This window comes from Sus scrofa, chromosome 1, assembly GCF_054392235.1.
Source record: "Sus scrofa isolate SSC_HxYL_T2T_F1_AM1 chromosome 1, Sscrofa_HxYL_maternal_Yorkshire_Landrace_v2.0, whole genome shotgun sequence".
Lineage (NCBI taxonomy): Eukaryota > Metazoa > Chordata > Mammalia > Artiodactyla > Suidae > Sus > Sus scrofa.
This window is the reverse complement of record NC_139383.1, coordinates 275,990,859-276,003,390: the sequence shown is the minus strand read 5'-3', so window position 1 is coordinate 276,003,390 and position 12,532 is coordinate 275,990,859. Positions and strand designations below refer to the sequence as shown.

Here is a 12,532-nt window from a genome sequence, read left to right as displayed (position 1 = left end):
TCAAGTGTGGTAAGGACCTGGTGATATCTCTGTTGTGAGGAGAATTCTATCCCTGGCCTAGGAATTTCTGCATGCTGCAGGTGCAGCCAAGAAAATAAAATAAAACAAATAAAATTCCAGTAATGTAAAAAATATTTTGTATTAAAAAAGACATATGGTGTGTTGTTTAAGTGAAATGAAATCAATAGGGGGGCATTACTGTGAAGATTTTAAATTCAAGTCCAGTTCTGAACTTAATCTATCCTTGGTTTTTAACTTTGCTAGTGGTATAAATGCAGATAGAGATTCTTATATGACAAAATGATATTAATAATTTCAAATATTTATTTCCTTCTTTCATATAATAAAACTAGATGCTTAGTCGAAGCTTTTCTAGAAATCAATCATATAAAACCAATTTTAATGAATGGCAATTGACAACTATTAGTAGAAGGCAGGTGTGAGTTGCACTGTTACATAAATCCACAATTGAATAGTTGTCAATCTATTTATTTCTGAAATCACTAAGTAGAAAATAGTATCTGAATTTATCTTTATTTAGGAGAGATATTGAAAAGCAATTTAATTTCAACATAGAATTTGTTGTTTGATGCTTGAATGGAATAAATTAATATTGGAAATTTTAATTTAAAAAATGAACTAAAGAAATCAAAATTCTTCTAATTGTTTCCATTTTTCTTTAAATATAAATAAATATTCACTTTTGGTCAACACTCTGTTGGAGAATGGCAGGCAAAATAGGATATTTCATTGGTAGGGAACTAAGAGAGAAGAATTGTCGCTCAGTCATTTATCCAGCCAGTCTTTCCTAAGTGCTTGCTTTGTGCCAGGCACCATGCTAGGCCCTGGACACAGAGGTGAATTAATCACAAGCCCCTTCCCTCCAAAACACATAAAGGAACTGGACGCTTTAAAGTGCATCCTGGCGCAGCGGTAACAAACCCAAACTGTATCCATGAGGATGCAGGTTCCATCCCAGGCCTCACTCAGTGGGTTAAGGATCTGGCATTACTGTGAGCTGTGGTGCAGGTCACAGATGCAGCTCAGATCCCAAGTTGCTGTGGCTGTGGTGTACTTTGACAGCTGCAGCTTGGATTCAACCCCTAGCCTGGAAACTTCCATATGCTGCCCGCGTGGCCTTAAAAAGACCAAAAAAAAAAAAAAGTGCATCCTAAAATTCATTGAATTTTAAAATAAATAAATAAAGTGCATTCTACAAGCTTCTGAAAAATCTGAATTCACTTTGGTGAAATCACACCTACAATGATTGTAGCACAAATGGTGGCAGCAACAAGAACAATTATGATTTGAGCCTTTTACTACATGGAAGTGTTTATAATCAGAAGTTTATATATAATACTCTCATCCTTATAGCCATCATTTTTCATTTTAAAATTCGGTGTTATTATCACTTTACACATAAGGTGATGAGAACTCAGAGGTGTTAAATAATTGCCAAATTGACAGAATATAAAAGTGGTAGATCTCAGAATTGTATTTACTTTTATTTGGCTCCAGAGCTACACTTTTAGGTCATTACATCATGTGTATAATATCTCAAGAAGAAAATAATGTGATGACTGAGAGAGTGATTTGGATAATGAGACACAAATGTCTGCCATGTGTGATGCTTAGGCTTTGATTAAGTAGTCTCCCATCCCATCAGGATCCATGCATGAAGTTATTGCCAGAGATTTGAGATGCCCTTAATTTTCCCTTGAGATTGTGTCCATACTTTCTCGCTCTCTGCAATGGCAGGCTTTGTACCTACTTTCCCCAGGTGGCTCTAGGGAAAAGGTCTCAGGGGCCCCACAATCTCTAAATCTCACCTCACCTCCCTAGTCCTGACTTCCAGCTTCGTGCACTGGTCTGTCCTTCAACACCATCGCCAGACCCTTGAAGACTGATAGAAGCCTGGAGCCACAAAGTCCAGAGTCAGAGAAGTCCTTTCTTGCCAAATGAGGGTGTGGGTGGGGAAACTACCCTTGACCAATTCTTACCTCTATCAAGAACAGATCTCTCACTCTGGTTCTCCTTTTTGTCCACACAGCCATGCCCCTCTCTCTCCTCACCCTGAGAGTCTCTTCCACTAGCCCGCCTTTCTGTTCCCATGCTGATGCCCCATTTCTCACATCTGCCTACCCTTCTCTTTCATTTAAACCATTCCATTACCCCCTTCTCCATTCTGCTCTCCTTCTGCTCCTTCCACATTTCCACCTTTCTCTTCATCAGCATCCACACACCTGTCTCCTCCAAATCCTTATTTCTGCTCACTGATTCAACTGCAAACATTAAAAATTTCCCATCCTCAAGTATGCTTCTTTCTCCTCTCATTTCCAAAGTTCCTCCCCTTATTTGCTTATTTTCTCTCCATTCATCCATTCACTATATGAGTCTCTTTCCATCCTTCATTTCCATTCTGTCTCTTTCCCACTACTTTGTATTCTTTGTTTTCTCTACCCATTTATTCTTTTCTCCATTGCGTCTCAATTTCTGTGTCATGCATTACATTGTTCCATTTGGTCATCTCTTAGAAACTACATCAATATTTTTATAAATAAAGAACTACATTGTACAGCAGAAAGTGGTAGAAAATTGTAAATCAACTATATTTTATTTAAAAATTAAAGAAAGAAATGTAGAATGTAAGGGATGGGAGTTTAGAAGAAACTCCCTATTTGACAGTAAATTCTGTTTTTCAGTAATTTCTTAATTTTCATCATATACATGAAGGTTATAATCAGTATACACACACATACATAGACACACGCATACACAGTTATATCACACTCATATAACTCATTCAGAATGCCAGCTGTCCTCCGAGTAAAAGGGAAGGCAGTTTTGGCATCAACTAGGATATTTTTTAATGGGTACACATTTCTTTGATCTTCTTACTTCTTAGGAAACTCTTCATAACCTCAGCCTGTCCCCAACCTCACCTAAGCACATAAGACCTGTGCCAAATAATTCCACAAGCCCTTTTGCTTGTATTCATTGTATTACTTACCACAGTGATTTTCATCCAATGCTGATTTTTCTTTCCTCATTGTGTTGTTTGTTTTTTAATGTCCCATCACAAGCAAGAAATCACTATTTGTAGAACAGATAAATTAATCAACAAATGGATGAAAAATGAATCCTCTTTTGGATCATGTGATTACCTTTTGTCCTCAATCTAGCCCAAATTATTTCCTGAGAACAGTGGGCAAATTCAGGTATGTAAGAATAAGACTAATTTTTAAAAATCACATTCTTTTTGTTCACCCTGCTCTCAGGTATTTCCAGAGGCAGAGATTACAGTTGCTCATCATTATTAAAATAAAAAGTTTGCTTTGTGAGAAAAACAGTCATTCCAATTGCTTTTAGGAATTATGAAAAATACCCAGTGTGAATGATTTGTAATAATTAGATCCACATTTTGTCCTCTTCTTCATACTCCACCCCTTCTGTGCTTTTCTTTTGATGGTCCTTCTGTCTCTTTTTCTTTTCTGTCTTAATCATTCTCCTTGAGCTCCTCATCTATATTATATACCCTCCCTATATACTCTGTTTCATTATGTACATTTTTTTTTTTACCAGAATGATAGCATGGACCCTACAGCCCTTTACTTGAGAAGTGAGGCAGCTATGTGTGCATTTATTTTTTAAATTTTATTTAGTTTATATTTTGTCCTTTTAGAGCCACACCTGCAGCATATGGAAGTTCTCAGGGTAGGGGTCGAATCAGAGCTCTAGCCACAGGCCTACACCACAGCCACAGCAACATGGGATCCAAGACGTTTCTGTGACCTACAGCAGAGCTCATGGCAGTGCTAGATCCTCAACCTACTGAGCGAGGCCAGGTATCAAAACTACATCCTCTTGGATAATAGTTGGGTTCATTATTGCTGAGCCATGACGGTAACCCCAAGATGTGCATTTCTGAGGACTCAGTATTAAGTTGGCCAATGGGATCCTAGGATTAGATACATTCTTCAGTTTTACTCTTGAGGCCCCTTTATGGTGAAGGTCTTGGGAGAAGAAGAGAAAAAATATAAATAGAAAAGACATAATCACTGAGAGATGGAAGATGAAATTAATAATTTTACAATATGATGGAGATTGAAAAAAATATGTCAGGAATGTAGGGGATAGTGGTTAATAATACCAGTCTGAGAATGGTTTTTATGTTAGCCCATCAATTTGCGTATTTTAGGAGTGTTTGTGTCGGGTACATCAGCTTTATCCACTCCATGTGCTGTACAGACCCATAATGCAGTCCCGTGGGAGATAGTTCCACAGGTAGATAGTTCTAGCTACATGTAGCACAGGTTGAGAAATACTTTGGGTTTCCCATAGTGAAGGGGATATCTATGTACATATCTGTATCTATATAATCTATATTTAGATATCTATGTCTGTATCTATATCTGTCTATCTGCCTCTGTCTATCTATCTATCCATTTTTTTCTTCTTTCTTTTTTGGGTGTCCCACATCATATGGCATTCCCAGTCCAGGAATCAGATCTGAACTGCAGTGGTGACCTACACCATAGCTTTGGCAACACTAGACCCTTTAACCATGCTGGGCTGGGGATTGAACCTGCATCTGGGTGTTGCAGAGATCCCACTAATCCATTGTGCCACAGCAGGAAGTCCTCTATACCCGTATTTATATCTACATGTACTTTCCTATTTGTGTATGCCTACTCACCGAAAGTTTAGCCTTTTGACTGTTCTAAATTTATGCGGTGGTGTCTACCTCTTGTCTCACGCAAGCCTATTAAACACTCAAGTCCTATCCCATATGGGGGGTAACACTTAAGTCTCTGGGCTCTGAAGACTGATGCCATGTCCTCTCCCACTTACCTGTTACCACCACCACCATCACAGATGCTTTAGATGTTAGTTTTTCATATCACTCCTTGATTATCAACACTTGTATTTCTCTAACATTCTTGAAAGCTCAGTTTTGAACTTAAAAGGATGATTATTGTATTTTTCTAAATTTCTTTCCATGTTGAGTGAGAGAGTATTATTTAGACCTCCTATTTCAGGAAGGTAAAGTTAAAAAAATAGCATGAGAAGTTCTACAGAAATATGAGAGCTTAGCATGCTCAGAAAACCAAATAAAAACTGTAAAGTACTGACAATGAAAATTGCTTTCAAGCCAGTTCCAACTATTTGGATTTCATTCTGAAGGAATTTGGAAATTTTATTCTGACATATATGTGTAAAAGTTCTACCAGGTGGGATAAGTAAAGAAACTAGTAATTAGACTATGAAAGTAGAACTGGCCAGAGATGCTGAAATTTCAATAGAGGTCTGAGAGCAAAGGATGGATATAAGGAAAAACAAGTCAAGGGGTGATTGAGTATGGGAAGTGAAGGGGAGATTCCCCCATCCAGTCAGATGGATGATGATGCTCTTAGCCAACTGAATCAAATAAAAAGGAAAAATAAGTTATTTCATGACAACCAGAAGCAATTACACTGTAAAACCTAACTACCTATAAAGAACTATTTCCGTCCATATTATGTATTAAATGGAATATCATATTCACTACAGGTTCAGATGGAAGAAATAATGAGAACCACCATGAGATGGACTGTGAGTAGAAGATGAGAAGTTAAAGACGGTGAGTGCAGGAATTTTTTTAAAGAAGTTTGCCTTTGGAGATAAACAGTAGTTGGGTGAAAAGACCATATTGAAGGAAGGGTTTACAACTGTGTGGGGGACTTTATCAGGGTATAAGGATTACATAAAAGAACCCATTAGAGTTGATGAAAAAGAGGAAATAAAGGAGACAGTTCTAGAACAAATGAACAGAGTAAAGTCATAGACTTGGAGGAAGTGCCATAATGGTCAGTTGAATTTAAGTTCTAGGAAGCTTGACAAACATAAAAAAAAAATTAACTAGAGTCTTTAACCTCTCATTGCTATGACCCATGACTTGCTTTTGATTTTTAAATCAGATTCTCTTTCAGGCAGACTCATTGTCACTCATCATGGGCTGTGCCCCTAATGCCTCACATTCTCCAGTCTTCTTGCTTCTCGGGTTCTCAAGATCTAGAGTCCCCCACAATGTCCTCTTCCTCCTGTTCCTGGCTGTTTACCTGACCACCATAACAGGGAATGTGATTCTAGTGCTGCTCATCTCCTGGGACTCCAGGCTCCACTCACCTATGTACTATTTGCTCCGTGGGCTCTCCATGATAGACATGGGGTTGTCCACAGTCACCCTGCCCCAGCTGCTGGCCCACTTGGTCACTCGTGACCCAGCCCTTCCCGCGGCCCGCTGCCTGGCCCAGTTTTTCTTCTTCTATGTATTTGGAGTTACAGATACTCTTGTTATTTCTGTCATGGCTCTGGATCGCTATGTGGCCATCTGTGACCCTCTGCACTACCACTCAGTGATGAATCGCAGGCTCTGTGCCCGCTTACTGGCCTTGAGCTGTGCAGTGTCAGTGGTGCACACCATGCTGCACGTGGGGCTCCTCTGGCCTCTCTCCTGGGCTGGGGATGCTGAGGGCAATGTTCACCTCGCCCACTTCTTTTGTGACCACCGCCCACTTCTGCGAGCCTCTTGCTCTGACATCCGCCCCAATGAGTTGACCATATTCGTGGAAGGTGGTTTCCTCATGCTGGGCCCCTGTACCCTCATTGTACTCTCCTACCTCCGCATTGGGGCCACCATCCTACGTTTGCCTTCAGCGGCTAGTCGCCACCGTGCGGTCTCCACCTGTGGGTCCCACCTCACCATGGTAGGCTTTTTCTATGGCACCATCATCTGGGTCTACTTCCAGCCTCCTTCCCAGAACTCCCAGGATCAGGATATGGTTGCTGCCGTGATGTACACTGCCATCACACCTCTGGCCAACCCTTTTGTGTACAGCCTCCGCAACAAGGATGTCAAGCATGCACTCCAAAGGCTGCTTAGGGGAGGGAAGGTGGCCTCCTGATTAGCCTGCCTCATGCCATATTGGTTAAGTAAGGAAAGAGGTGGGCAGACAGGAGTATGTCTGCGTTTGGAGTTGAGTGGGGCAGTTGGCCTGGACAATTTATGGAACTCCAGATTCAGCTTTTGTTGATATGGTACTCTGATAGCTGTGAACATTCCAAATTCATGCCGGGGTTTCCTCATCAGCATGCCTCTGGAATATTCCCTCAGGCCATTTATCTTGACTTATCACAGTGGATAAAAATGAGTCACTAGGCCTGGATTGTTTAATTCCAATATTTTGAAGAAATATGTCGATACTGGAGTTCCCGTCGTGGCGCAGTGGTTAACGAATCCGACTAGGAACCATGAGGTTGCGGGTTGCTTGCTCAGTGGGTTAATGATCCGGCATTGCCCTGAGCTGTGGTGTAGGTTGCAGACTTGGCTCGGATCCCGTGTTGCTGTGGCTCTGGAGTAGGCCGGTGGCTGCAGCTCCGATTCAACCCCTAGCCTGGGAAACTCCATATGCCACTGGAGCGGCCCAAGAGATAGCTAAAAAGACAAAAAAAAAATTGTTGATACTATTGTGAAATTCTGAACTAAAGCAGAGACAGTGGAGTTAATTGCAGTAGCCTTGAACTTGGTGTTCTTGCCTTTGGGGAGTGTATTGGTATATTCCAGAGAGTTAGTGGAAGAGAAGAATTCAGGTAAATAAAGATGGTAATTTCCTGCCTTATTCTTTAAGTGAGCAAATATATGCCCAGAATTGACTGTGAAATGTGGGCCATGATTTTTCTATTCCTCATGCAAACCGCAGTTTCCATGGGCCTCTCAGAGTGTGAGCATCTTATTCTGATACCTGTGAATTCTATTTTATATACATTAATTTTAACTTACATTTCTCAAGTAAAATATATGGAGGAAATGCAAGCTAAATACTTTGATGTATGAAACAAGGAACAGGGAACTATTTCAGCAGTAGAGGGAAAAATTGCCTATGTTTAGCTTTTTGGAAACTGGACATTGGGCTCTATTTTGTTAGCTCTTGAGAGATTTACAATGCCAATTAAAACATTTTAATCGACGTGTTATGGACAATAACACTGCAGAAGTTCAATGTGTTGACTTGATACATTTGTATATTGCAATGTGATTATCAGCATAGCGTTATCCTCTATCATGTCATATAATTATCATTTCTTTTTTGTGATGGTAACAATTAAGACCTAGTCTCTCAGAAACTTTGAAGTTTATAATACAGTATTGTTGTCTATAATCACTGTGCTGTGCCATATCTCCAAGACTTATCTAACTGTAGGTTTGTACCCTTAAGCGATATCTCTCCACCTCCCCCATTCCCTAGTTCCTGGCCACCACCATTCTATTCTCTGTTTTTGTAAGTTTGGTTTCTTTAGATTCCCAGTGTAAGTGAGATGATACAGTATTGTCTTTGTCTGACTTATCTCATTTAGCTTAATGCCCTGGAGGTCCATCCATGTTTTCATAAATGGGCAGGATTTCTTTCTTTTTCATGATCTAATAATATTCCATTGTAGGTATATACCACATAGTCTCTATCCATTCATCCATTGACGGACACTTAGGTTGTCTCCAAATCTTGGCTATTGTGAATAATGCTGTAAGAAACATGGGAGTGCAGATATCTTTTTGCAGATATCCTGTTTTCATTTCCTTTGGATATATACCTAGAAGTGGCATTGCTGGATATTATGCCAGCTGTATTTTTAATTTTTTTAAGAACCTCCATACTATTTTCCATAGTGCCAATTTATATTTCCACCATCAGTCTCCAAGGGCTCCCTTTTCTCCACATCTTTGCCAATACTTGTCTTTTTGATAATAGATTCTAACGTGTGCAGTGCTACTTTCATTGCCTTTTTTTTTTGGCCACACCTACAGCACGTGGACATTCCCAGGCCAGAGGCTGAACCCACACCACAGCTGTAACAAGAGCCATGTCAGTAACAATGCCAGATCCTTATCCCACTGAGCCACAAAGGCACTCCTTTATTGCAGCTCAGATTTGCATTTCCTGATGAGTATTGATGTTGAGCATGTTCTTAGACATTTGGATATCTTCTTTTTTGTTTCATTTTTAAAAGTTATATTGAAGTATGGTTGATATACAATGTTGCGGTAATTTCTGCTGTGCAATTAACTGATTCAATTATGCATGTACTCACATCCATTTGCTTTTAGATTCTTGTATCTACTCAGATCTCATTTTTCTTTTTTTTTTTTTTTTTGGAGTGGAAATTTATTTTTTTTTCATTTTTCAATCAGATGTTTTGGTTCTTCTTATTACTGAATTGTGTAAGTTCTTTATATATTTTGGATATTAACCCCTTTCAGATACACAGTTTGCAAATATTTTCTCCCATTCTGTAGGTTGCCATTCCATTGTTTCTTTTGGTGTGAAGAGGCTTTTCAGTTTGATGTAGTGTCATTTGATTTTTGCTTCTGTTGTTTGTGCTTTTGTTGTCATATCCAGAAAATCATAGCCCAGATTAATATGGAGTTTCCTTCTTGTTTTCTTTTAGGAGTTTTATGGTGTCGGGTCTTATGTTTAAGTCTTTACTCCATTTTGAGCTATTTTTTGTGTCTGGTATAAATAGAGTTTCAATTTTATCTCTCTATTTGGGTCTATCCAATTTCTCCAACACCTCATTTTTTGAGGAGATTATCTTCCCCACTCTTCTTCATCGCCTTGTCAAGAATCGATTGACAAAGATAAATGGGTTTATGCCTGGGGTCTGAATTACAGTCCATCATTTTATGTATCTTTCCTTTTGTAACTACCATATTCTTTTGATTGCTATAGTTTTGCAATAAGTTTTGAAATAGGGACAGGTGAGTCTTTCAACTTTGTTCACACCAACTTTGGTTTTCTTCCAAGATTGTTTTGAGTACTCATTGTTCCTTGCAATTTCATATGAATACTAGATTTTCTCTTTTCCATTTCTGCAAAATGGTTCACTGGGATTTTGAGAGAGATTGCATTGAATCTGTAGGTCAATTTGTGAAGACTTGAATGAAATTACATACCTCAGTGGGGGGTGGGTCATGTTCCAATGAAGGACAAGCAATGTAGACTGGGAGATTGTGAATGCCAATAGAGCCATTTGGAGCAAAATGTGACAGAGGAGGAAACTCCAGGGGCCATTACTCCCTTGAAACACCAAAAAAATTGGCAAATACCATCAGAATCAATATTATAGGAACTCTAAAAATAGGAAGAACTATGCATCAACTACAAGAACAAAGAGTCAGGATAAAAGTCACTGAACCAGGATAGAATATATTTGTGTAATTTTAAATTACCCAGACCAACAACTACATGGTCTTGGTCACAAGAGTCTGCATTCCCAAGAATCTCTCCAATTTTCATATAATCTGAGTTTTCAGTATGGTGCTCTATCTTCTGCTGTCATGTTTAAATCAGATATTCTGAAGATGATAGTTCTAAAATAGAGAAACAAAATAGCTAGATGAAATCTAGCAAAAGGATGCAATTGGGTGAGGGCAGGAAATGAGAAAGTCACTGGTGAGCAGAATGAAAACATAGTTGCCATCAGAGTTGTCCCATGGCTATAATATAAAGCCTCATGCTTTGCAAAGAACTCAGCTATGTTAAGATGTTTGGATTAATACCAAACACTCAACAATTACAGAAACTATATATTAGGAAAGATGGCTTCTTGAGATGATGTAATGGAAACTGAGTTGCCCTTAAGGTTGTCTCTTGCCTTAATGTTGACATTATGTGAAGCAACAGTGTCCCCCAAAGGGTAGAACTTCTCTACAGACACAATTGTTTTCAGAAACTTTATAGTTTTTGCCTCAGTGAGATTTAGATATAAGGATGGAGAAGGAGCAGGCACCTGAGCTACAATCCCAGTTGATGCAGGAAGGTATAAGGTCTCAGCCCATTCTAATTAATGTTTCACCTGAACAAAATTGGAGCTTCCTGGGGTTGGTAGAATCCCGGAGGCAGTACTTGTGAGCCTGCCTCATTGGGATGAGCTGTTCTATAGAAAAGCTTCTTTGGAAGATGATAAAAAATGAATCCATAATTTTCTGAGAAGGGGGAGAAGAGGGAACACAGCTCTACCCAGATTTTCTAAATTGAGTGTGTGATATTAGATACAGAGAAAAGGTGGGATTATGTTTACATTGTACCATAGTAGTAAATAGAAAGCAGATAGAAAATAAGAAATTATCATCCTCTTGCAGAAAAACAATGTGACATTGGTACCTAAAATGCTACAGAATAGAATGAGGTACAAATATTAGTCAAGGAAAGCAATGAGGTGGTGGAAATGTCAATTATGACACAGAACAGTATTTTTTTTTGACTGAAAATATGAAGGCTTAGTTGGAGAATATAGTCATGCAATCAGAGAGAGTATGGAGATACAGGGCACAGTGCCAGATGCAAGAAATGTGTGACAGGGGACCTAATTTATTTTGTGAGAGTTTTTAAGATATAGTCTTGAGGCAGATCAAAAGAGATTCAGATCTATACATCTCCGATTCAACCTTTGTGATTCCTCCACACAGGGGAACAGTCTAGAAATAGAATTTAGATCAAGGAGGCATTATGTAGAGCATATTCATGACATTTAGCTATGGATAAAACACTGAGGACTCATATGTCCCTTGGTGCTTTCATCAGAGAAGAAAGACAAGAATAAGCACAATTTGGGTTTGACAGCATAGTGCTCTCCCTTCCTCACGATGCTGCATGTCCCTGACGTACCAGGTGGGAACTGGGAAACCAGAGAGAGTTTTCTGTCTCGTTCCCCGGGATTCTCCCTTTTGTTTCTTTCTTCCTAATTTCAGTATAGTTTACCTCTTTGCAGTGCACAAATCTATATACGTGTGTATCTTCATATTTCTTCTAAAGGAATGACTGGCCTCTCTGTCCTCTCCTGTACCAGCATCATGGTCTCTCAAAGTTGTCTGAACAGGATCTGCAGAGCTCATGCTCTGATGAGAATTGTATTAAGATACTGGAAAATAACAAAGGCACAGAGATGAGTACTGAAGAAGTCAGCCAACAAGGACACTACCACTGCTTAGTACTATTTTTGTGTTTAACTGGCTTTAACATACTGTTTTGTTTTGCTTAAAAGCAAATGGACTCACATTATTATAGTCTTATCCTCATAATAGGTAAATCTATTGTCTTTGACTTTCTTTCCTTCTTGAAGAGAATTTTCTCTCACCTTTTCCCCATGAAGGGACTTATTCGATCGTTCTTCCCATTTCTTCTCTTTCACCTTCATCTAAGCCTCTGTGCAGATGCCTGTGTGTGGCCACTCCTTGAATGAAGGATAGGATCACAGGAGCATATCATTTGAGCTATATCCACTGACATGGAGAAGGCTACAGGAAGAAATAAAGACAAAAGAACAGACACTGGAAAACATAAGTTTTTTCTTTATCTGTTAAGCTCCTGCTTAATATATGATTGAGAGAGAGAGAGAGAGGTTCTTAAGATAATTTTGATTATTTATCTGAATATTAGGAATATTCTCTTTTAGATGGGTGAAACACTGGTCCCACTAAAGAGTAAATGTAGGGAGT

General features: G+C 39.1%; 2 protein-coding genes across 6 annotated transcripts in view; both read left to right on the top strand.

Annotated features, from left to right (window-relative positions):
- The window catches only part of OR1B1 (olfactory receptor family 1 subfamily B member 1), a 381,661-nt gene that overhangs the window by 115,810 nt on the left and 253,319 nt on the right, over positions 1-12,532 (top strand). For 2 of the 3 annotated variants that reach the window (XR_014826703.1, XR_014826708.1), the window contains exon 2: positions 5,551-5,620. Coding sequence is in view for 1 of the 3 variants with exons in the window: in XM_084995012.1 (XP_084851138.1) it covers positions 5,991-6,944 (954 nt within the window). In the remaining 2 variants the exon portion in view is untranslated. Of the gene's footprint in view, positions 1-5,550; positions 5,621-5,969; positions 7,200-12,532 lie in introns of those variants that run through there. The other variant, XM_084995012.1, reaches the window with a different exon arrangement.
- Positions 1-12,532, top strand: part of LOC110258975 (olfactory receptor 1J4-like) — a 244,516-nt gene that overhangs the window by 115,810 nt on the left and 116,174 nt on the right. For 2 of the 3 annotated variants that reach the window (XM_084995017.1, XM_084995018.1), the window contains exon 2: positions 5,551-5,620. The exons of the other annotated variant lie outside the window; for it this stretch is intronic. The gene's annotated coding sequence lies outside the window, so the exon portion shown is untranslated. The remainder of the gene's footprint in view (positions 1-5,550; positions 5,621-12,532) is intronic. 3 annotated transcript variants of the gene reach the window in all.